General features: G+C 45.5%; 1 protein-coding gene across 2 annotated transcripts in view; it reads left to right on the top strand.

Moving 5' to 3' along the window:
* SHCBP1 (SHC binding and spindle associated 1) overlaps positions 1-23,289 on the top strand; it is a 227,768-nt gene that overhangs the window by 77,288 nt on the left and 127,191 nt on the right. For both annotated transcript variants that reach the window (XM_078671492.1, XM_078671491.1), the window contains exon 8: positions 8,380-8,500. In XM_078671492.1, coding sequence (XP_078527618.1) covers positions 8,380-8,500 — 121 coding nt within the window. The remainder of the gene's footprint in view (positions 1-8,379; positions 8,501-23,289) is intronic.

The following is a 23,289-nucleotide window of genomic DNA, read 5'->3' as shown; positions in this document are numbered from 1 at the left end:
CTCTGCAGTCACTACCCTGTTCTCTGCACCTACTCCCTTCAGGTGTATCCCTTAAAACCACTCTATTGTCGGCACTCCCATAATCCCAGACCTCCCTTTGCTTGTCACTCTGAGTCCCTTCAACCGACTTCCATGTCCTCAAATCTGTCCTCAATTCTGCCAGGGATTTCGGTCTCGGTCCTCTCAGATCCATCGGACCTCTTGACGAATCTGCTGTAGCCGGCAATGGCGTGCGCGACTCTACAGGCCTCGGTAATGGAACCAACCCATTCACTACACTGTTCACTCCAAAGTCAATACTTCCTTCCATTCCTGTCTGTGATGGACTTCGATTCCTCACCTGCTCTGGATTGTACACTGACACTATGGGACTAATGGTAACTGGCACCCTAAGAGCATTCAGTAACCTCTGAGAATTTACACCCTCTGCGTTCTGCATTTACCCCATTGAGAGTTTTTTCCAACTACTTCAGAACACAGTGGGGCTTGTGGTTCCCTAACTCCCTCCGTCAGGGATGATCTATCCCCCTCTGACTCCGGATTGTACGGAGGTGGTCTCTCAGATAACAGCCTTTCTATCAAGCTATCGTCACTATCATTGTCTTCATCCTTGGCCTTCCTTTTCGCTGTGTCCCCTGACTTGACCAACAATGGATACAATTTATCCCCCTCGATCGTCTGCACTCCATCTCTTTTCCAATGCATCCCATCTCGCATCTTGAAATGCCCTAACTGACCTCTTCACTCGTTCCTGTCTCCTGTCCCTATTTCTTTTGTGTGCCGCCCTAATCCACGCATGTAATGCCTCAAACTGTGTTGGTCTAGGCAAAGGTCGCAAAGAAGCCATCATCAATTTCAACTGGTATAACACTTCCAATCTAAAAGTTCCATATCTAGGAAAGGTTATGTTATAAAAGATTTATACCGCGCACTGATACTCTGAGGTTTCCTGGCACGTAGGTGAACAGTAACAGGCGTGGGCATAAGAACTAGGTCAGCTGTTTGAACAGGAACGTTTTGGGAAGTTTTTTAAAAATAGAAAGCTACTTGGTATGCCGGAGGTCAGCTGGAAGAGCATTCCACAGTGTGGCCGCTTTTACCACAAATGACTGACCCCCAATCCGCGAACGACGGAACCTAGGGACCACCAGCCGATGTTGGAGGGCGGAATGAAGAGGTCGCCTGGGTAGATAGAACGCGAACCGCGTTCTAATGTAGGCAGGGCCAGAGCCGTGAAGTGCCTTATGAGTCCTGGTCAAAACTGTAAAACAAACTCGCTGGGCGACGGGAAGCCAATGCAGGTCGCTTAGCTGCTGACGTACACTCACTCTCCTCGGGATGTTAAACAGGAGCCTGGCGACTGCGTTTTGTATAACCTGTAGATTTCCTAGGAGATAACCCGGAATGCCAATGTAGAGAGTATTAGCATAGTCGAGGCGGGAAAGAAAGAGCACCCGAGCAACTGTCTCCCTAGCGGTGCGGGGCAGCAGAGGAAAAAATCTCCTCAAGGCTTTGAGCGAGCCAAAGCAGACTCCTGAGAGTTTTTTAATTTGCTCGTGGAAACCCAGGTCTTCCCCAAACCATATTCCTAGGTTCTTGGCAGCGCCACTTTCAGACTTGGGGCACGGATAATCAGGCGGCCAGAGAGATTTTCTAAAAGTGGGGGGAAACTGGCCATAGAGGAGCACCTCAGACTGGTCTTCGTTACATTTAAGACTGGCTTGAGCCAGCCAGGAGAATACCGAAGACAGGCACTGATGGGCAGTATCGGTTTGGAGATCAGAGCCCTTCCAAGTGAATAGGAGCTGAGTGTCATCGGCGTAAGCCATTATTTTGGCACCCAGCTCCGCTGCCAAATAAATCAAGGGTGTCGGGTAAATATTGAAAAGTAAAGGGATCAGAGTAGACCCCTGAGGGACCCCCGTAGACAGTTTTCTGATTGGAGATGAAAAAGGCGGCATCCACACCTTTTGGGTGCGGTTATCCAAGAAGGATTTGACCCAGTCCCAGGCCAAGCCTGTGCTGCTGATGGCGGACAGTCGGGAGAGGAGCTGGTGGTGGGGTACCGTGTCGAAGGCGGCAGAGAGGTCCAATAAAAGCAGAGCCGCCCTGCTGCCCGCATCCAGGCACTCCCTAATCTCCACCAGCGCTGTCTCGGTGCTGAAGGATGTCCTAAACCCTTATTGGGCTGGGTTGAGAGCACCAGAAGACTCCACAAACCCCTTCAATTGCCTAAAAGCCACCTTTTCACAAACCTTAGCCAAGGCCGGTAAAAGGGAAATGGGGCAATAATTAGAAAGGATAGAGGGATCCGCAGAAGGCTTCTTGAGGAGAGGGAGGAGTTTGGCATGCTTCCATTGCTGGGGGACTATGCCTGATTTGGAGTGAACCGTTAACAAGAGCTGCTACCTCAAGAAAAACTGTCTCAGCTACCCCGCCCAGAACTCTAGCCGGACAAGGGTCCGCAGGGGAGCCTGATTTCAAAGATTTAAGAATGGCTAAAACATCCATCCCCTCCGCCGGCCTAAACTGCAAAAAGAGCTGGCTAGGTGTTATAGAGCCAGGGAGAGGGGGCAAAAACAGAGAACACTGTTCATGGGGGCTGGTCCCTAGACTATCTTGGATCTTAGCAATAAAGAAAGTAGATAGATCTTCGCACCATTGAGAGGAGATAGGGAGGGTGGTTTGTTCTGCGGAAGATGACAGAAAGTACGGACAATGGAGAATATTTCTTTGCTGTTATTCGCTCAAGAGATTCTTTCTGCGAAAAAATTGCCTTTAGCTTCTTTAATGGCTGCGTAGTAGTACCGCTGGTTGGCACGAAGTGCCGCATAAGCAAGAGGACAGTACCCGCGTCGCCAGCACCTCACATTTTTTACATCCCAGCTTAAGTTCTTTTAGGGAGTCCGTGAACCAAGGTTTAGAGGGAGAGCCGCGCGGTTGACATCTGGAGGAGGGCTTAGGTAAAGAGTTAACCCCCTGGCTAATCCAGGCGGAGAAGCTCTCCACTGCTCCATCGAGATCGTGGGCTTCTCCTGGGGGGGCTGATGACAGTGCTTTAGACAGAGCCGGAATATTAATCTTCTGTGGAAGATGGCCCATTGCCGGGCCGGAGGGTGGAAGAGGTTTACCAATATCCCATGAGAACCTGATCAAAAAATTATCTGACCACGTGACAGGCCAGGGGCCCGAACCGGAGAGATCAAAGTTGGAACAGACTCTGTCGATCAGATGACCACATTTGTGTGTAGCGCCCCTGACCCACTGGGTCAGGTGGGTGAGATTACATGTGTCCAGCAGGTCTCTCGTCCCTGGAGCTTCCGGATTCTCCAAATGAATATTGAAATCACCTAACAGAAACTTGGAAAAACGAAGCGCTCGCGAGGCGATAACATCGTCAAGAGATTTAAGGAAAGTGCCCGTTGCGGGCGGTAGACTAAGATGCCGCCCAGCGTGAAGTGGAGGAACATAGCCAGTGAGAACTCCAAAGCTTCGCCGTCCACAAGCTCCCCGGAATGCTCCTTGGAAAAAGACCATACATCCCTGAAAACCACAGCGACGCCTCCCCCTCTGCCTGACTTGCGATCTGCTCTGGCTATTTTGTAACCCCGTGGAATGGCTAGTTCAACCACTGGAGAGCAGGAATCGTTCAGCCATGTCTCAGTGATCAACAGGAGATCTAGTTGTTCATCTATGATCAGCTCATGCACCTACGAGGCATTTTTAGCCAAAGAACGCGCATTGATAAGAGCCGCCTGAATCTTAGTCTCTCGTGCTGTGTGCGGAGGGAGAGCAGGCTGCATGGTCTGAAAGCAAAAGTGACAGGAAAGGTCAACTCCTCATTTCCTTCTGTCATTTTGCACCAGTTCTCAAGCCACAGTATAGTATGCAAACCCACATTCGTAGCCATGTAATGAGCTGGAGTGTTCTCGGGCGGAGCCTCTTTCTTACCAATCCTTGGAATCCCTGGCCAACTGGATCTCTTTAGTCTACAAAGAAGTGTAAAGGGAAGTTCTCTATGTTCATGCTTATGACAATTTTTCGAAGTGCCAGATACATCTCAATCCAAAGGACCACTGACTACGTAATGGAGTTTAAAGATTTATTACAAAGCCAAAAATAACTGAACATACAAGCACCTCAGCAAGAGGTTTAAGAAATAAACCGGCACTAATACAAACATAATCCTACGCAGAAGTCTCAGACGACTCAAAATAAAGAGCAATGTAAGTTCCAGAAGCATTAGGCAAGCAATAACAGTTCCCACTGGAAGTCTCGACTGCATCTGTTCCAAAGGGAAATAAAGAATTAGTCTGTCCCTACACTAACTCTAAGGTGACATCCCTACATAGCATACCTCCCAGGCAACAGAAAAAGGTGTCCGCTGTGAAGGCTCCCTAAGAAGCTCATTCACTTCTTCCAGTTAAGTAGCCCAAGCTACCCAGCTCGTTCTGATAGGCTCCTTAATTTCTCCTGCCTAGTTCCCACTGAGACCCATGTCTAACTGCATTTCCAATTGGTCTGCCTTAGACAGGACTCAGTCTGACTCCAACCGACTCTAACCCTATCTCCGATTGCTACTGACCCTCCTCCCTCGGGGCGCTTTCCCTAATACAAAACCCCAAAACAGTAGGCACGCCCTTGGCACACCTCCCTCAGGCAGGTGCAGCCCCTTGTCCTTTTCCAGCACAGATTTGTCTTCTTCCAAAAACCGTTGCTGTGTCCTTGGATCCCAGGCACTTCCTCCGCCAAATGTTTCATCTCTACATTCCAGTAGACTCCCTTCGTTCCCACTCCTACCAACCTATCTCTTAAAACAATGGATTATTCTACCTAACAAGCTACGTGGCCTTGCACCTGCAAAAGAAATGCAAGAGAAACAATCTTACACACGCTTTAAGTTACATTTCGAATTCAACTGTGAAAAGGAGCCTTTTCCCAAGGGATAACATTCAAAGTTGCATCTCTGGTTATGCTGAGAAAATTACTGTTAGGCCTCTGCTGGCAATCTCATGTCTAAGGCCTTTACATTTTTTAATGCATTTCTAATACAGCAAGATAAACAACACATTTAAACCATTCGAAAGCAATATTTAATTACACTTCTAAACGTTACTCCTTTTCATGTTAACATAACGCATTTCTTTAATGGGCAACCTACACGTGCAACTTTAATATGGCAATTCAATCTAATGCAACAAGTTAAACATGAAGTAATAATTTCTACGTTATTTAAGGCACATTCTCAAACCTAGCACTACATTAATCTTTAAATGATATAAGCACACAACTACATATTGCACTGATCCCCGGCCTAGTACTACATTATAAATCACACAATAACATGGGCCGCTAAATTTGCGGGTGCTGACTACTTGGGATTATGGTGCACCCCTACAATTTTCAAAATAACATCGCGCGCTATCACTTTTGAATGGAAACTCAAGACTCCTTGATCAAAAGCTGTCAAATTTAACTTGATGAGTGCACTTGCACTTTCTGCTCCTTAATGAATTAAAATTGTATGCGTGTACTACCATTTAGAGCTGATACAAGAGTGTGAAATTATCAAACACTTTAGGCTAGTTGAGGAAAACCAAAATGGCCATGCAGGAGTCACAAACTTCCTAGAATATATTAACTCAATGCTTCTAAAGGACCATACTCGTCAATCCAGTCCAGTTTCAAACCAGCACAAATAACTTTCAGGCTGGAGTAGGCATCCATTAATTGTGCAGTTTCATCATAAATGCATATTTTAAAAATTCATAAGTAATTGTTTAATGCTATGCTATCAGCATCCACATAACCCCGGTTTGCATAACCCCATTAATGCACCCATTTGTTAATGCAACCATTTGAGACCCCATAAACCACCCATGCAGGGCATAGAGGCAAATTATAATAATTTAAACACTCTGTAGCGCTTCATACAGCACTTCTGGTTTTGTGAGCACTATAAATAACAGCTGTTCCTGTTATCGCATTTAAGGCGCTCAGTTTATCAGCCGTTATGTTGATGGAAGATTGAATCGTCTTGCCGGGGTTTTATCTTGTGATCTGCCAATCTCAGGTTTTTGTTTCTTTAAGCAATGAACTGTCAACTCATTGAGCTGTTCCTCCTGCTAATTATGTCTTTATTTATTTTGTATAATGCTAACATTATGCTAGCATGTTTATTTGGTTTGAGAAACTGCTTTAAGCCTTTCAACAAATGTGGTGGGTGACGCAGGTAATGGGGTGTGGAGTGCTCTTCTGCCAGTCTTCGAATGAGTCCATTCCAGTTTAGACCCAGCCAAATGCAATTCAGCTGGACCCTGCAGTCCAGCCCGAACTGCCAGGCCAGTTCCTCCCTGGACCAGAAACAAGCATCCTGGGACCTGTTTCAGGGTTTCACCCTTCATAAGCCAGGCTCACTTGAATCTGGGGGCGTAGCAAGCACAGGACCCACGTCTGGTCATAGCATTACCACCTAGGGCAACAAATGCAGAAAGAGAAAATGATGGATGGGATGATGAACCAATCAAACATTCACCCCCAGTCACAGAGATGGGTGGAGTCCATTATTTTGTTTTTTTGCACGCCACTATATTCCAGTTTAGACTGATTTGCATGTGACTGGGTTTAAACTGGAATGGCATGGGGAGCAAAAACATTATGTATTTAGGCCCAGATCTCTGTATTGGGGTGAATGTTTGACATTGTTCAGCATTCTGTCCAGCAATTGTCCTTTTTAGTCTTAGAATGAGTGAATATGTGGGTCTAAAACCTGCTTTCAGGTGCATTTGACGTTGTGGTATGAGATAAAAAGCATTTTTGTAGAGGCCGATCTTAAAGTTTATCCTGAAGACTGCCAAACGTTGTCCTTCTGTTGTGGGCTAAAGGCGAATTGTGAACACAAATCGCTATGTCCCCCTAGTCTTTTCAAGTTGAGTCTTACTAAGGTTCAAACTAGGTTGCAATATGGTGTCATCGTCTGTTGGTATTAACGCAACGCTTCTTGTCTGTTTTACACAGAGCTGGAGCGATGTCGACTCCAACAATATTTGCAAATTGGTCTACAAAATAGAGCGCTGGGCATAATCTCACCCCAAGCTTTGCTTAAACAGAGTTGTAGTAGGTGAAGCTTCTAATTTCTCTCGGGATTGTAAAGTAAAGCTGCCGATAATTACCAGAATTGTCTTTGTGCCATTTAGATGATGACAGCCCTTATTTTTCCACTAATATACGCCTTAACCATCCTGAGTGGAATTAATTATCCAGATACCTTTATGAAATTGCAATTTGTTCTGTGTGGTTACCTTGACCAGTGGTCTCGCTAAGAACCCCAACTGAAAATGGTTGCATGTGAAGTAGGCGGTTATATGTGGGTTCTACTGTCATACCTAGTGTTTGTCTTTCAGTGTTACTCAGGATCTCGAATTCTTGCCTCACTTCTTCGTTCTCTCCATTTTGTAAGAACGGTCTCTCTCAGCCAAAATGTTACTTCAGCCCTAGGGATTTTATTAAGCTGCTTTTCAGTTCTGTGGCGTACTTTTAAAAAAAAAATGATTTTAGTGAAGGCTATAACATTTCTTATTGCCTAAACATTAAGATGTAGTTGTGGCCCAGCTTGCTTGTTTGTTCTGTCCTGATCGTAACAAAGGTGTTTGCGTTTTGGACCCTTTTATGATTCCGGTACTGGTGCCGTCTTGTTTAATGTTTTTTATTTTTTTGTTTTTATTTATTCTTTTACTGCCATAGCTCGTTGGCTTCTTTGTTGTATTGTTGTTTCATAGATCTGCTTCACATCTGGTCTTAACTAGATTAGTTAACTTATTTTCGACATAAAACTTGGAATTTGGGTATAGTGTTTTCCTGGCATTGGTGGACCCTACTCTTGAATGCCTACAGATGCATTGTACTTCTTTATATATCAAACCCTTGGCCAACGGCCGCCCATTAATATGTGTAACTGGTTATAATTTGTTATTGAGGAAAAATCTAAGTGGTTAATTTATTGATTTTGCAGCCATTTCTATGTCGCTTTTTTTAATTGCTTAACTGTCTGTGTGTTTGTGTGTGTGCGCCTGTGTGTTTTACCAAACTAACAATTGAAGCTGTGATTATTCTAGGCTGCTTTCAGTGATGATTTCTTTAGCATCCAACTTAGAACATTGACAAAGGCCTTTATGTAGAAACATGGCAGATGCTTTTTTCCATTTCATTCCAAATTTTTCGTCTGCATAATTGGTCCATGACGATGCTTTGTAAATGTGTTTAGCTGCACTTGTAAGAATCCAGGCAAGTTATGATGTGGAACACAGACCTTCCTTCTCATTATGGCGCTTTGTGCAGCAGAGCCTCTTTTCATGCATTTCTTTATTTTCCTTCATTCAGTTCCACAGTGATCCGCTGGCAGCTGTGAACGCATGCTACGAAGGAGACATAGTCATTATATGCCCGGGGCGGTATGCTGTGAACGGCTTGTTCAGCATTGCTGACTCTATCGAACTGGAAGGTAGGATGCAAAATTATTTTTCATTTTGTAATTGTAGGTGTGTTTTTCAAGTGCGGTATCTTCTTTGCAGTAACATACTTAGGAAATCACTCTAAAAGCATTTAGACATTAACATATGTAGGTAATTTGTGTTTTGCGATTCTCAAATTGCGATTTTTTTTTTTTTTTCTTTCGGAATTGCAATTAGAGAATTGCAAAGCGAAATGTAGGTAGGATGAGCACATTTTTTTGCGAATCCCAATTATTCCTTATTTGCAAATCGCAAATTGAGATTCGCAAATATGGAATACCTTCTCATTCATTCCTATGGACTAGAAGGCCCATAGGAATGAATTGGAAGACATTCTCAATTTGCGATTATCAATTAGAGAATCGTAAATTGAGAATGCAATTTCAGGGTTGCAAGGGTGTCAATAGGACACCCTTTTGCACCCCTAAAATTAACATATGTGCACATGTGGCCCTCATACATGCCCTAAGGGCATGTATGTGACCCACATGGCACTTTGAAAAATGCCAAAAAGTGAATATTTCATAGAAATCGCAAATTGCCACCAACCTGAAGTTGGTTGTATTTTGCGATTCCTTAAGCCAAAATTCGCACAACTTCGGTGCTTCCTACATTGCATTTAAGGAATCAAAATTTGCGATACCTTAAATGCAATTGCAAAATAAGGAATCGCAATTTTTGCGATTCCTTATTTTGCATGTGGGTTTTTGTGTGCTACATAGCACACTGCCCTAATTGCCCTCGTCGCCGTTCGACACCAGTGCCATCTCCGGCTTTATTTATGGAGGCAGGGCTTCCTTTTGATTCCCCACTCCCTCAGTTATTTCAACGCTCTCCGGAGAAGGCACAAGTGGGACTTTGGAGTGCTCATCCTTTTGCTGAATCTCTGTTAAGTGGCCGCTTAGCTTGCGTCCGTCACCTACAGACGACTTGCTGTCACCGACTCGCGGGGCCACCGACGCAGGTTGCACGTTCATCAGGGCTGTTTGTAGGGCTGCTGACCTTTTGCGGATGCAGCCCCTCTCTGTGTCTACACCTGTGGAACCCTTGCTAGATCTTCTCCACCAGGGTGCGGGGGACGTGGAGCTACTGTTACCGTTTGTGGAGTCATTATTTGACGTCCTTCTCAGAACATGGGCGAGGCCATCTTCTGGGGATCACGTGGAGCGTGATGTGGCGCATCGCCATCGTCCAGCTCCCAATGACCCCGCCTGTTTGACCCTCCATCCTGGGGCAGGAAGTTTTGTGCTTCAGTCCGCTCTCTCTACCTCTTCAGTTCCAATGCATCATCCCACTCCCCCTCCCACAGGCTACTTTTGCCCTATGGGACGCTGTAGAGCTGCTCCTTCCCTCCTTGGCGGAGAGTTCTCCTACCGATCTGGCCCGCATAATCCGTGATGGACTTGATATGGCACAGTTTTCGATTAGGGCTGCCAGGGACACCACGGAGTCCGTGGGTAGGGCTATTGCCCGATCGGTGGTCCTACGCCACGATGCGCGGTTGCGCGATGGCATCTTCCCAGAGCATGTGCAAGAGCAACTTCGGGATCTACCTTTTGATGGGATCACTCCTTTTGACGCCCATGCTGATTCGGCGGTCAGGCGCCTCTTGTTTGGTTGTCTTCCCAGGTCTTAATCCTTATGGAGGATTCCTGGGTTTGTGGCGGTACCATCGCTTTCTTTTCCGTTACCCCTTGTGGGTTACAGATGTTCTGGGGTGTGTGGCTGTTCAGCCGTGTTATTTTCATGTTCTGCTACAGCTAGTTGAGCTGTATTTATCTTTCTTTTGAGTCTCTGCCTACGAGCTTGCTCAAGAGGGACCCTTCTTTTGTAGGGTTGTGCCTTACCCTATGTGGGGTTTTTGTTGGCAGTTATATTGCTACACTTCCTTACCAGGCAGATTTGCTGTTATTGTCTATTCCTACTGTTGTAGGTTGTCTCCTCTGGTGAGATCCATAGGGTTGGTTTTTCTCAGGGTGTTCCTTTGGTGTGGTCTATGGTTGTCTGTAGTTCCTTCCTTCCTGCCTTCGTAGGGACGACCTTCACCGCCCCCTTTTTCAAAGGGTTTTGTCACGCCTGTATTTTCCGGGCGTGTCCTTACGGCATTGCTGTGGCTGTCTTGCCTGTCTACCAAGTGGGCATGCGCCCCTGGGGGGGCAGGTCCCTCTGTATTCTGAGAATACTCGCATATTGGTACACACAGGTTGTGCTTCACGTCTTTCCTTCAGGCTCAAGCACGGTCTGTTTCCTCGCTACTGCCCTGTTCATATTCTTACATCTTCACTGAGCGGCTTTAGTCTATAACTTTTTGCCACTGTATCTGTGCTCCACCTCCTTATGTTTCCTGGGGTGTGGGTTCTATTTCACATTTGTAGCACTGGTGATGATTTCCACACCAGTTGCACTCTAATAACAGCCAGGGTTGGTTCTTTCAGTGCATGTATTTTTTTCACGGCATTCTGTCGATCCTTTACTGCCAGTATCGTGGTCTCTGTCCTTCCCTGCTTCACGGGAGGTCAGATTTCCCCCCGTTGGGGTACTGTTTACTGTTATTCCGTTCACCAGTGCAGTGTAATTGTTGAGCGGGTCCCCTGTTTAGGGTTTCGTCACTTCACATATATGTGGCAACATTCCTGTCGCCTGTGTGTATGGCGTAGGATCCACACACCACAGAGGTGCTCCATACTAGGTTTCTTCTGCCCTAGTGTTCGGACCTCTTGTTCTTCCTTTCCTCTGGATTAGAATCTTCTATATGTCTTCTAAGTACTGGTATGTCTTCTGTTCTGGTACTGCCAGCACCATCTGGCCATGGGTTGGCTTCCTGCCAATGCTGTCACATGTTTAGCTGGTGCAGGTTTCAATAGTGCTTCTTGCCTCTGTTGTGCATATCGGGCCGGTATGCGCGGACTATCATACTAGTTGTCATCTCTCTCGGTTTTACTTAGTCGGCACGCCGCATCCTGCGTATCTCTCAAGTAATGGGTTCAATTGCACTTCTTGCGAAGTCATGAACTTTCCTTTTCACACCTACATATCTAGTATATATTTTCTACATACATACATACATACATACATACATAGGTGTTTGCTTCTCTGACCCGGTATATATACAGGGGTTTCCATGCTGTTCTTGGACGGCTTGTGATCCCTTTGCTTCCCATTGTTCTCCGCTCTCTTCAGAGCTTCATGGTCTGGTGTTCACTGTGCTAGCATTGCTGTCCCCACCGTGTTTCGTCACCTGGTTGACGGTACTGTTTTAGTCACATTGTTGAGTGCTAAGTTCTTTCTGGAACTTGGTGGGGTACAGTCGCAGACCCGCCTCTTCGATGGGTATGGCTTTGGTATCTATTCTAAGTTAAGGAATCTGCGGCTAGACGTCTATCAGATGAAGGAGTTACTTACCTTCGGTAACTATGTAGAGACATAGTCTAGCCGCAGATTCCTTAATGCCCGCCTGTCCTCCCCCTTCTGCGAGGACCTTTCAGGTTGGTCTTTCTATAATCACCTCCCTCCGAGTGGCTTGTCTTTCTGCAGGGTAACATTTTCTATTCACTCCGACACAGAATGCTTCATTCTATTTTCATTGCTACTCCACCCATTCTCAGGATTGGGCGGTATGCGCTCATATGTCATGTGTTCTTTCCAGCCCTTGGCCTGGATTGTACGGTGTGAAATCTATTTATGCTTACTCCTTCACCTTGGGGTCTTTTACCACCCTGACGACCCATTGGTTCAAGTCTATTGGTTCTGCCACATTCTATAGGTCTCTTTTTGGGGTTATGACGTCTCTTTCTGGTGACGTTTTGTGGGGAGTTATCCTTAATTCTGTGTTCTGGACTTGTTGTCCTTCACGGTTATACATTATGGATGTGGACTTTGTCATCTGCCAGGCTGTTTTTTCACATCCTCCTCTCCTTCCAAAAGTGATTTGGCCTTCACTTTTGTGGGGTTGCTTTTCAGAGCGGTGCTCTGCTGTCCCTTTTTCTATTTTTCAACATCCAGTGCCTGGCACTGTCCTCATTTTTATAATTTTAGGACACTGTTCCCAATAGTCTCACAGTTTTTGGTGTTGGCTCTGCGTTGTGACGCGGAAAAGTTTCTCCGAAGAAAACTGACTTCAGCGCGCCGGGAGGGGCATATATTGCTCCGCTGACATCATGTACGTGGACGACGTCAGGGCGGAGTCGTGCGGCGGCGCCCCTGGCGTGCAGACGTGCTGCTGTGGAAAATTTTCCGGATCCAGTCTGACGCCTGGGGATATTCTAAGTTAAGGAATCTGCGGCTAGACCTTGTCTCTACCAGATACATCGTTACCAAAGGTAAGTAACTCGTTCTTCCAGATACATCGTTACCAAAGGTAAGTAACTCGTTCTTCGATACTTTGGTTTTCAAGCCTGCCCTAGCGCCACACATGGAAGGAGCAACATCCGTACAGATCTTAACACACAGCTGTCCAATTTTAAACTATTGGAGAGCAGAAAGTCATTGAGAATTTCATAAGGGCTGATACTGTTGCCTGTCCCTTGACTTGTTTACAGAATAACAAATATTCCAATATTAAAGTTTTCTGGCTGTATCGTCCATAAGCAATTAAATGAGCTTCCTTATACAAGTCAGTCGCTTCGTTCCATTGCAAAGTAAACAAACTCAATTTCAAGCGTGCTATGAGTTTTTCTTTTGAAATGTCAGAGATGCAGCGGCAGACTGTTGTGTTTGAAAGGGGCACCATTTTAATCTTCTCTGCCTCTTTTTTGCCAAGCATTGTCCTGGCCATGTCAAGAACTGCTGGAAGAATCACTTTTTCTCCATCTGTAAAAGGCTTTTTGTTTTTGGCAATGTGGTATGTCACTTGGTAAGATGCTTTCAAGGCATTTGCTGGCGTGGGAACCACATTTTTCACAGTGCCTTTTTGGTGTGGGATGTCTTCCAGCTTTCTGGCAAAAAAATCTCTATTCTTTCTTACCGGTGACCCATGTTTAGTTTCCAAGTGCCGCTTTAATTTGTTTAGTTCCGGGCTTTCGTTAGCCAAGGTCATGTCACAAACCACACATTGTGGCCTAATTTTGCCAGTTATGGTGGAGCAGGTCAATCCAAAGTCCAAATAGGAGGCATACTTCCTAATGTTTGCAGCTTTGTTCTCAACATCTGTTTCGGCCATTGTTTGAGCACCCTACCATCTTTTGGCATCCGGAAACTATCCATCTCAAATGTGTGTTTGATCTATTTAGCAAAATTCCAAAGTTTAATATTAATGAACACCACAGACTTGCTGCTGCATGCGATATAGCTTTTTTTTAAAACTCTTTGCAATTCTCAAAATCTCTATAACTTCTGAAGACCACGCGAAAATTGTAAGAGGCTGGCTGCCCCGGTGTCCAGACACCTGTGCTATAAAGATGTTCACGTGGTATAAGGACGGCCATTGGTTATACTTGTGATGTGTGCGCTTGGGCTCTCCCCAAAAGGTCATCTTCAGGTAGACTACCTATGCTCACGGTGCATCTCTTGTCCCAGCAGGTGACCTATAACCTCTTACACGTCAGTGCTCCTAGAAGTGCCCTTCTTTGCAGGCCAGACGTTCAGTATAGTGAGAGGCTTAGTATCTGGAAGGAAAACGACATCCATTGTGAACACGTGTGTCCATGCACTTGGTGCAGTGGTTGGACAACATGTTACATGGTCAGACTGGCTCAACTGAGCCTTCGTCTTGGGAAGGCGTTCGCAGAGTGAGGGTCAGAAGATAGGCTGTGAAAGGTAGCAAAACACTCTCTAGAGATGGAAGTCAAAAGACACCAGGGCTTTCATTTTTGTGAGTGACGTTTATTGTACCCAGAGGTAGCTACCAACCACAGGTAATCTAACAGACCAGTAAACTAGATTATTCAAGATCACACAGGCAGTCGGCAAGGAGCTGGGTGGCCTCCAAATCAGCACACACAGTGATCCTGTGAGAGCCTGGTCTTGACATGAGACAGACAGCTATTTACTGCACACCATTGTCTCCTCCTTCTCCCCGGTACCTGGGTAATTTGATTGAATGCTGCAGAGGGCCCCGCCGTCGCTGAGAACCAGAAAGAAGACCCCCGGCACCGCCACAGGGAGGAACTGCCAAAGGTAAGTCTCACTTAGGGAGACAAAAAAAACAGGTGGAGATGGGGGCAGGCGGAGTTTTTATGTACTGGGGTAGGTCTGGAGGGTGGCAGGGCCTCATTTGTGCTGAAGGAAGGCGAGGGAGGGATGAGAGCTAATGGGGAACACTGGTACCTTCTCCACCTGCTGCTAAAGGATGCAGAGATATAGGACAAGAGTGCGTCTGTTGGCTTTGGGCATTCAAGACCACGCTTTTCCCAAGAAGTGAGCGTGTGGTACGTTCCCTCCTATCTGTCTCTGCTACATTTTAAAGGGCGGAATCTTGCGGATCAGTGCATTGGGTTGCCTCCAGTGGCCCAAGCATGATTTCCCTGAGTTAGTCCCGCACAGTGGGAACATGAGCTCTGTAGAGTTTGTCACTGGCTAGCATTTGTTTACTAGTGAGTCGTATTCTTACGTCACACAAGGCGTGACGCACAACTCAATTGTAGAAATAAGTTGACCATTGGTGATGCTAATAAAGAGGAATGTAATCATTTACAGTGTAACAGCCTTAAAGCACCAGGGGGCCGAGCCTGTTGACATCACCTGATAGGGTATTAGCCGGTGAGGTTAATGAGAGGATTGTAGTCGGTCTCTCACATTTTCCTCTGAACTCGACCTCAACCTCTTTGCGGCATCGGGAGCCCCTTGAACCCGGAAGGACTATGATTTGTGCCATTGTGCAGAGGGGAGGGCCCCCATCCGCAATAAACTGACACTGAAGCTAGGCCCTTGGAAAATGCTCGTTTGAGGCGAGCAGGTGCAGCCTACACATTTACACTATATTGGATTCTTGCAGCTTGCCGGCAATTGAAGAATCATATCTGTAATTTTCCTTTATTGCTTTTGTGATTACATTATGTTAGGAGATGCATGCACCACTGCGCCGAGGAAACCGAGGTTTAACCAGCGCAGACTAGTAGGCATGCAAGCACACTCCTGTGTAGAGCCACTCGGCACTGAACGAGGTGCAGAGCGAAGCGAGGGTCACTGGAAGTTGGAAAAATCGAGGCAATGAACTGAGAGCTCGTAATTGAAGCTGTCGTTGCAGCTGTAAGGTCAGCGAGAATTGAATCGATGTTGCCAGCGTTTACAGAGTACTTAAAATATAATGCATATGTTAATAGTATGTACCTGTTCACTTTTACCATTCAATTATTGCGTTTTCTTAGAATGTCTTGTGTCTATGCAGCATTTTGTTCGAGTTTTCCCTTTGCTCTTTGCTTTTATTTATCCCACGCATTACAGCTGCGTAGGCAGGTCCCTGTTAACTGTTTACCAAATAACCTCGAGCTCGCGATAAAGCTTGCAGTATAATGAATGCGCCAGGCCATATTTCATCTCGGGGCTCCTGCAGCTGTTCACAAACTGCTTAAGCTGCGTTCTTTATCTTTTGTCTTGTCAAAGACTTGATGGAAATGAGGCTGATAGTTCAATTTCCTGCTGTTCAGTGTCCTATTTCTTTCGTTTTCTTAGCTGCGCGCCTTTTTCTACACACCTTGGCACCAAAAACATAACATTTCTTTACTCCTTTTTTTTTTTTTTAGTTTTCTGCTTTTGTGAAATAAGCCACTGCGTCATAAGTATTATTTTTCAAAACATGTTGTTATCTCGACACAGAAAGCAGTCTAGGTATGCAAGGGTGTGAAGTCAAGTGATTTTTGTACCTTTAATCGACCAATCCTGTCCTTTCTGGCACTTGTATAATGAAAGGGTTTTCGAAGCTGCATTAACATACAGAGCAGGGACATAGGACGGTCATTAGCCGTGCAAGCTTTATTTGCAAACAGACCAGTTAAAGTAAAGTGCGCCGCTGCACAGCTGTCACGACAGCCCCTTCAGTGGGCGTTTTTTATAGCATAAAGGATGAGTGGCGAGGGGAACCGGGAATAAGAGTATGTGAACTAGAGAGAAGAGTAGAGGAGAGTGGGTATGAGGGGTGAGGAGGGGAGTGAGGTGAAATGGGGGGGGGGGGGGATTGGGAGATGGCCTAGAGGGCAGGAGAAAAAGATGAACAGGGGGTGAGCGGGTAGTAAAGGGAGGTCGGGCAGGAGGTGCAGTGAAAGTGAGTGAGACTAGAACGAGAGTGTGAGGAAAGGGAAGGGGCGAGAGGGGTAATAAAGGAAGAAGAGAGTTGGATAGAGAACAGTGAGACTGAGAGGGAGAAGGCGAGGAAGGTGAAGTAAAAGAGGGAAGCAAGGAAGGTTTGTAAAGGAGTGAGAGCAGAGGAGAAAGTGGTAGGACAGAACAGAGATGGGGATGAGAAAGTTTTTGTGTAAATGAGATAGAAGAAGGGGAATGAGTTGGAGTGGAATAAAACGTGTGAGTGTGTGTGTTCGTCCGCCCGTCCGCTGAAATCCAGTATTGAGAAAGACATCACTAAATTCAAAGATGACCCGAATTGAAATTTTGAGGTAGACGTGACGGCCATCAACGTATTAATGGACGGGGACCCCTGTATCCTGATAAACTTCAGAGAGTCCCCACATAATAGATAAGAGTTTGGGTGCCAAAATGGAACCTCGTAGGACACCACATATTAAAGGAGCCTACTTGGAGAGGTTTACATCCTTATTTACTGCTCATGAGCGATTAGTGAGAACAAATTCAAACCATTTTAGGACAGATCATTTAATTTCGAAATCTTGATTAAGCAGGGAGAGAGCATTGATTTATGATCGATGGAATTGAAGGTCATTGTGAGGTAAAGTAGTTATGTGTTACATCCCTCTAATGCAGAGGTCTTCAAACTTTTTGTTTCGGAGACCTGCTTGTCAAACATTTTCAGGCGTAAAGACCCCCTTGTGAATAAAATATCTAGAACCTGGTACTCCTCATCATAGACAACTATCGACAACCATACACGCTCCACAATTTCCTCAGCAAATTATTTTTACGGTGGGAAAATAATATTAAACCGTGTTTAGCAAACCAAAGGTTGGTGAGCATGGGGGTGAATTCAGAATGTGTAACTAAAAACAAAAGGCCTTATTTATGAGGAATTGACATAGGGCAGCGCCGCAAGTCTTCTTGCTGCCCTGCGCCGATGTGAAAGGGCAGGAATGCACAGCATTTATGAAATACGGTGCATTCATGTCCTTTTCCTTTGCCCATAAATTGCTGCCTAGCAACAACATAGACAGGATTGTTTTTGTCCAGGAAGGGGCACTTTCCTTCAAAAAGCAATCCTGAGAGGTGTTTCCTCTTTCGATGTGAGCTACAGAATGCAGCGCACATGGAAAGGGGAAAAATTAAGAGAAATAAAAACATTTGTCTGTTTTGGAGGTTCCCCAGGTTTACGTGATTTTGTAAATATGGGGCAGCATCAAAATCCATGGGTGTTGCGAGGGAACCGCACGCAAAAGCCCATGGAACACTTCCTTGACGCAGAGTAAGGCAACTCAGTGACTTGTGCTGCTATGTCTTACTCCATATGTATGAGGCCATGCCGGGTGACTTTGCACAGCCTCATAGGTATGGTGGAGATACTTGCGCTGTCGGATCATCAAAAAAAGTGATGCTCTGGCACAGAAAACCTCTCATAAACAAGCCCCAAAATATTCTGTACGTTTTTTAGGTCTTTTGTTATGAGGTATCTACATTTAAAATAATGGGCAGCGTAAATGAAAAATACTTTTTAAAAATTGTTACTCAGTTGGAAATGCACTGCAGGACATTATGAAATCTCTATTAGTTAAGGCACTGCAGAGGTCTGTGTGTAACCAGAGAGCCACAGAATTAAATCTTGATTGGTGCAGTGGAGAATAGTGATGTGTATATTTAGTGCTACGAGGTCACAGCCTATGACAGAAAGCACTGTAAATATTGAAGTCATTACTTCATACTTGCATTACACACAGTGTAAGATAGAGTGCTGCAAAACGTGTAAATAGTTTCACAATAAAATGGTGCTTCCAAAATGTAGGTTTTAATATCAGAGCGCATGTAATCCAATTTTCTTTTTACATAACTGTCCCTTCAGCACACCTTTGGGGGTACTAAGAGCTGTGTAAATGCAGTTAAAATTAAAAGCATGCACTTCACAGCTCTTTTGTTAACTCTTTGCACTACCACTCAAGAAAATCTTTGTCATCACAAAGCTTGGAGTGATTTGATCAATTAAAGACAGGACCAGCTCCCAAGCACCCTTTACACTAGCAGATTAAAGGATCAGCACATTTGCATTTCACTCAGGCAAGCTGGCACCCTGGCACAAAAACTTTTCACAACACAAGAAACTCAACTGATGGAAGTTTAGCTGATACCGATATAAAATTAGCCATCCCCAGACTGCTGTCTTTATCCAAAACAAAGCAAATGTTTTGGATTGCAGGCACAAGTAAAGCTGAAGCTGGGGAATAGGTCGCGCCCCACAGATTGAAGACCGCCGCTCTAATGTATATTGTGAATGTAATGGAGAGTATTCAGTGAGGCAGTTTTGATGCTGTGGCCAGCTCTGAAACCAGATTGACGACCCAAGAGGTTACCTAAATTGACTGTTTCAGTGAGTTAAAGAGAAAGACATATTTGCAAAATCTTGTATAACCAAAAAATGTCAGCAATAGGGTGGTAATTTTATGGAATTTCGTGGTCCAGGTTGAGCTTTTTAGCAGAGGGGTGTTTTGGTCACGTTCGGATAAGTTGAGGAAAAAATCTTTGCCTAGGGAAAGTATTGATAATCTTACAGGAGGCCTCTGCAAGAAAGAGAAGGTGTCCTTGATGATGCCGGCTGGTATGAAAATGCTCTAATCTTCCAGGATTCCCACAAGTAGCAGTTACATTTACAATGAATTTTGTGCCAGGATCATTTGAAACCCAAGGGGTAGTACATTGAACAGTTAGGCATCCAGTTGGGTACGACTAAAGGAACGACAATGAGCCCAATGTACAGTTAGCATGCACTTTGAACATGTTTTACAATTCAATCCCGAAACGGAGAGAGAGAACAGGAGACATCCAGATTCAGTTATTTACCTAAATTCCCAAACTGGTATTTGAATCTCCTATTCTATTTTTAAAGGTCAGCAGATTGGCCAGTAACCACATCTCTTTCCAACAAGTGTATCAGTAATGAAAATATTGATAATATACTTGTTTAACAAATGGTTTTATTTAGGTCATTGGGCAAATGATTGAGTAATTCAGTTGTGAGATTATAATTTATCATTTGTAATTGTCTGCCCCTGGGAGGTCGATTTTATCATTTTTAACACTGTTTCATTGGTGTGCAATTTCTACACATAGAGGCATGTTTGTGAAAGTGTTCTCCATCTTGTAACCTTGCACTACTGAATAGTGTGCGTCCTTCTTTCATGCACATCGTAGTAGGAAGACCTGGCTTAAATAATTCAACTTAGTGGATCTGGAAAATTTGTGTGAGCAGTACCCCTGCCCTCCAATAGGTGGCGTAGTCTGGCTCCACTGGGTGTAGTCTGTGCCGGGAGTGACGTGTGCGTGTGACTACATAGGCTTCGCCCCAGTGGGCTGGCGTCCTTTCTTTCTTTCTTTCCATGCCAGTTATCGCGGTTCCGGAGAAGAGCTTTCCCGAGTCGTTTTTTAACTAGTCAATTTTTCGACTTTTTATTGACATTTTTTATGAGATTTTGTCTTCTGGTGTGTCAACTATGTCCATGAGGAAAGCTGGTTTCAAGCTATGTGGCGCCTGTTACCAACAAATGCTACTGACAGACCCACATTTAGTATGTCTCTGGTGACTGGAGCACAACCACGTTGTAGGCCTGCGCCTATTGCCACGCCATGCACCCCAAGGCCTTGAAAAAGCAGTCCCTCAAGTTTGTCACAGCTTGAAGTGTGACGTGGCAATGGTCTCGGTTGAGAGGAAGATCCTGAGATCAGTTGCGGAGTTACTCTAGGCGTTCATCACAGTTGAGGTGTTTAGGAAAATCGGCTAAGTCCCACACAAGGAAAAAGTCAGAGGTCTTTGACTTTCCCCAATCCGTTGAAGTCCTCTGACAAGACAAGGGAGCATCGACATTCTAGGCCTGGCTCACCTTCAGAGTCTGTTATGTTAAAATAATTTATAAAGCGCGCGTTCACCAGCGGTTTCTTGGCGCTAAGCGGATTCAATCCATTACCGTGACAATACATACACTTTCAAATATAGGCCTGGACAAATAACCAAGTTTTAAGACACTTTCTAAACTGGATGTAAGAAGTAGACAGTTGCAGTTCAGGAGAGAGAGAGTTCCAAAAGTGTGGTGCCAGAAATGAAAATCTTAAACCTCCTTGTTTTTTGCGTTTGTATGGACAAGGAGTCAGCAGATTCATTTTTGCTGACCGTAAGTCACGGGACGGAACATAGCGCTGTACTCTAGAAGAGATTAAAGCGGGGCCGCGGGCAGAGAGGGCTTTATAAATTGTGCAGCAGAGTTTAAAAAGGCAGCGATGGGTGACTGGAAGCCAATGTAGCTTTTTCAACCGAGGTTTTACATGATAAGATTTCGGTTGGCCACAGACAAGCCTGGTGGCCTGGTTCTGCTCTAGTTGAAGCCGCCGTAATTGGTAGGCTGGAATGCCGGTATATAAAGAGTTAGCATAATCAATACACGACATAACCAGAGCCAGTATGACTAAAATCCTAGCCTCAGTGTTTAAATATATGCTTATTTTGCAGATTCTCCGGAGATGAAAAAAACAAAAGGAGACCACAGTGCTTATCTGTGCCTTCATCGTAAGGTCATTGCTAATCACAATTCCCAAACTCTTGACCGAGCTGACAGGAGATGGAGGGCAGCCCAGTGACTGCGTCCAAAAGTTGGAATTCCAAGGATTCACTGGGCCACCAGTGAGAATCAGCCCGGTTTTATCGGGGTTTAGCTTCAGATGGTTTGCATTCATCTAATTGCTAATAAATAGCATGGTGGACTGGAAGCTTTCCCTAGTTGAAGGGGAGGCGTCAACGTTGAACACCAACTGGAGGTCGTCAGCGTAATTAAATATAACCACCTCTTTTTTGAAGGGACAAATGTACAAATTAAAAAGGAGGGGAGAGACCGATGAGCCCTGAGGAACCCCGCACGCCAACTTCCTTTTCTCTGCGAGAAAGCCAGCTAGACGAAGTGCTTGAAAACGATCACCGAGGAAGGAGGATACCCATTTCAGTGGGAGGCCCTGAATCCCCCGCTCTCTCGACACGGTCGACCAGCAGACGGTGGTCGACCGTGTCGAAGGCTGCCGAAAGGTCCAGGAGTACCAGAGCTTGCATAGAGCTGTGGTCGGCCCCCCTGTGTAATTCAACCAGGACTGCTAAAATAACAGACTCCGTGGAGTGTTCAGGTCTAAAACCAGCCTGGTGAGGATCCAAATAATGTGACTGCTCGACAAAAGTACTAAGACAGTTGGCCACATGGGCTTCCAAGATTTTCCCCAAAAAGTGCAACAATGAAATTGGGCGAAAGTTGCAGGGTATTGACGGGTCAGCACCCAGTTTCTTTAAAATAGGTACAACTTCTGCACTCTTGAACAGATTAGGGACAACGCCCTTGATGAGGGAATTATTAAGAAGTGACATCGGGGGCTCCGGACATTGAAGAAAGACTTCCCGAAGAATCTGAGGGGGGCAACTGTCTGTCCATACACCTTCTTAAGTAAGGAGAAAAAACCTCTTGGGTAATGAGAGGAAATTCATCCAGGTGGCAAGAGTTGGAATATGAGCCATGAGGGTCTGAAGGTGCCGAGGACTGAGGGATACTAGATTTAAGATTTACACATTTTTCAGCAAAATGAGTATTAAGGGAGTCACATAAGAATTGAGACGGAGTAGGCTACATGCCTCCCAGAATTTCCAGTAGCCGGAACAACCCCCTCCCAGCTACTTGAATTCTATGAGGCCATGCACCTCCTGTTTGGACAGCCTATCGCCAATGGAACGCCTTCATCCCCGTGGGTTTGGGAGGGGCTCTACTGGTCATTCGCTGGTGGGTTTGCTCTCTGCACGCGCACAGCCCCTTGGATCCATTGATGGATCTGGAACAGTGAGGTCATACCACTTCAATCTTCCCAGCTGCAATGCAGACACTCCCCAGCAGCTTCATCCCTGACACAGAGCCGAAACGCCAACCCGGGGCAGATTCCCCCAGATCAGAGCTGGTACCTTATTCGTATTGCACGGGACCTGGTGATGACTGGGAGGGGCTACTGGACTCCTATGATTGCCAGCCATTAGATGACACTGAGGACAACACCTGGTAGGAGGATCTGGTGGATGCCAGTTGCCTAAACTTCTCCCAAGACGCTGGTTTGGTGTCTTCCCTCTACCTTGGCTACGGATGAGGGTGCCTCATTTGCAATGGTGTTGTGAAGTGTGGCTGAGGTCCTGGACCTTCAACTGTCCTCTGTGGCTGTCAAGATGAATGTCTTGACAAAGATGCTTCAACCTGGAGTCACACAGTCTGAACCACTTCTTCCTTTTGAAACTCCACACAACCAACTTTCTGAGCAGAGCAATTTCATCATCTGTGGCCCTTCAGCACTGGCCTGGCTGAGAACCATTGGCTTTTTGGGGACTGTCCAGGCCTCGCTCATAAACATGCCATTTGATGGTTCCAGTATCTTTGGAGACCCGTAAACTCAGCGATAGAGTGCTTCAAGGACAGCAAGGCTATGGCCAGGTCCTTGGGCCATGCCA

The sequence above is a fragment of the Lissotriton helveticus genome, chromosome 12, assembly GCF_964261635.1.
Source record: "Lissotriton helveticus chromosome 12, aLisHel1.1, whole genome shotgun sequence".
Lineage (NCBI taxonomy): Eukaryota > Metazoa > Chordata > Amphibia > Caudata > Salamandridae > Lissotriton > Lissotriton helveticus.
This window is presented reverse-complemented; position numbering and strand designations above follow the sequence as displayed.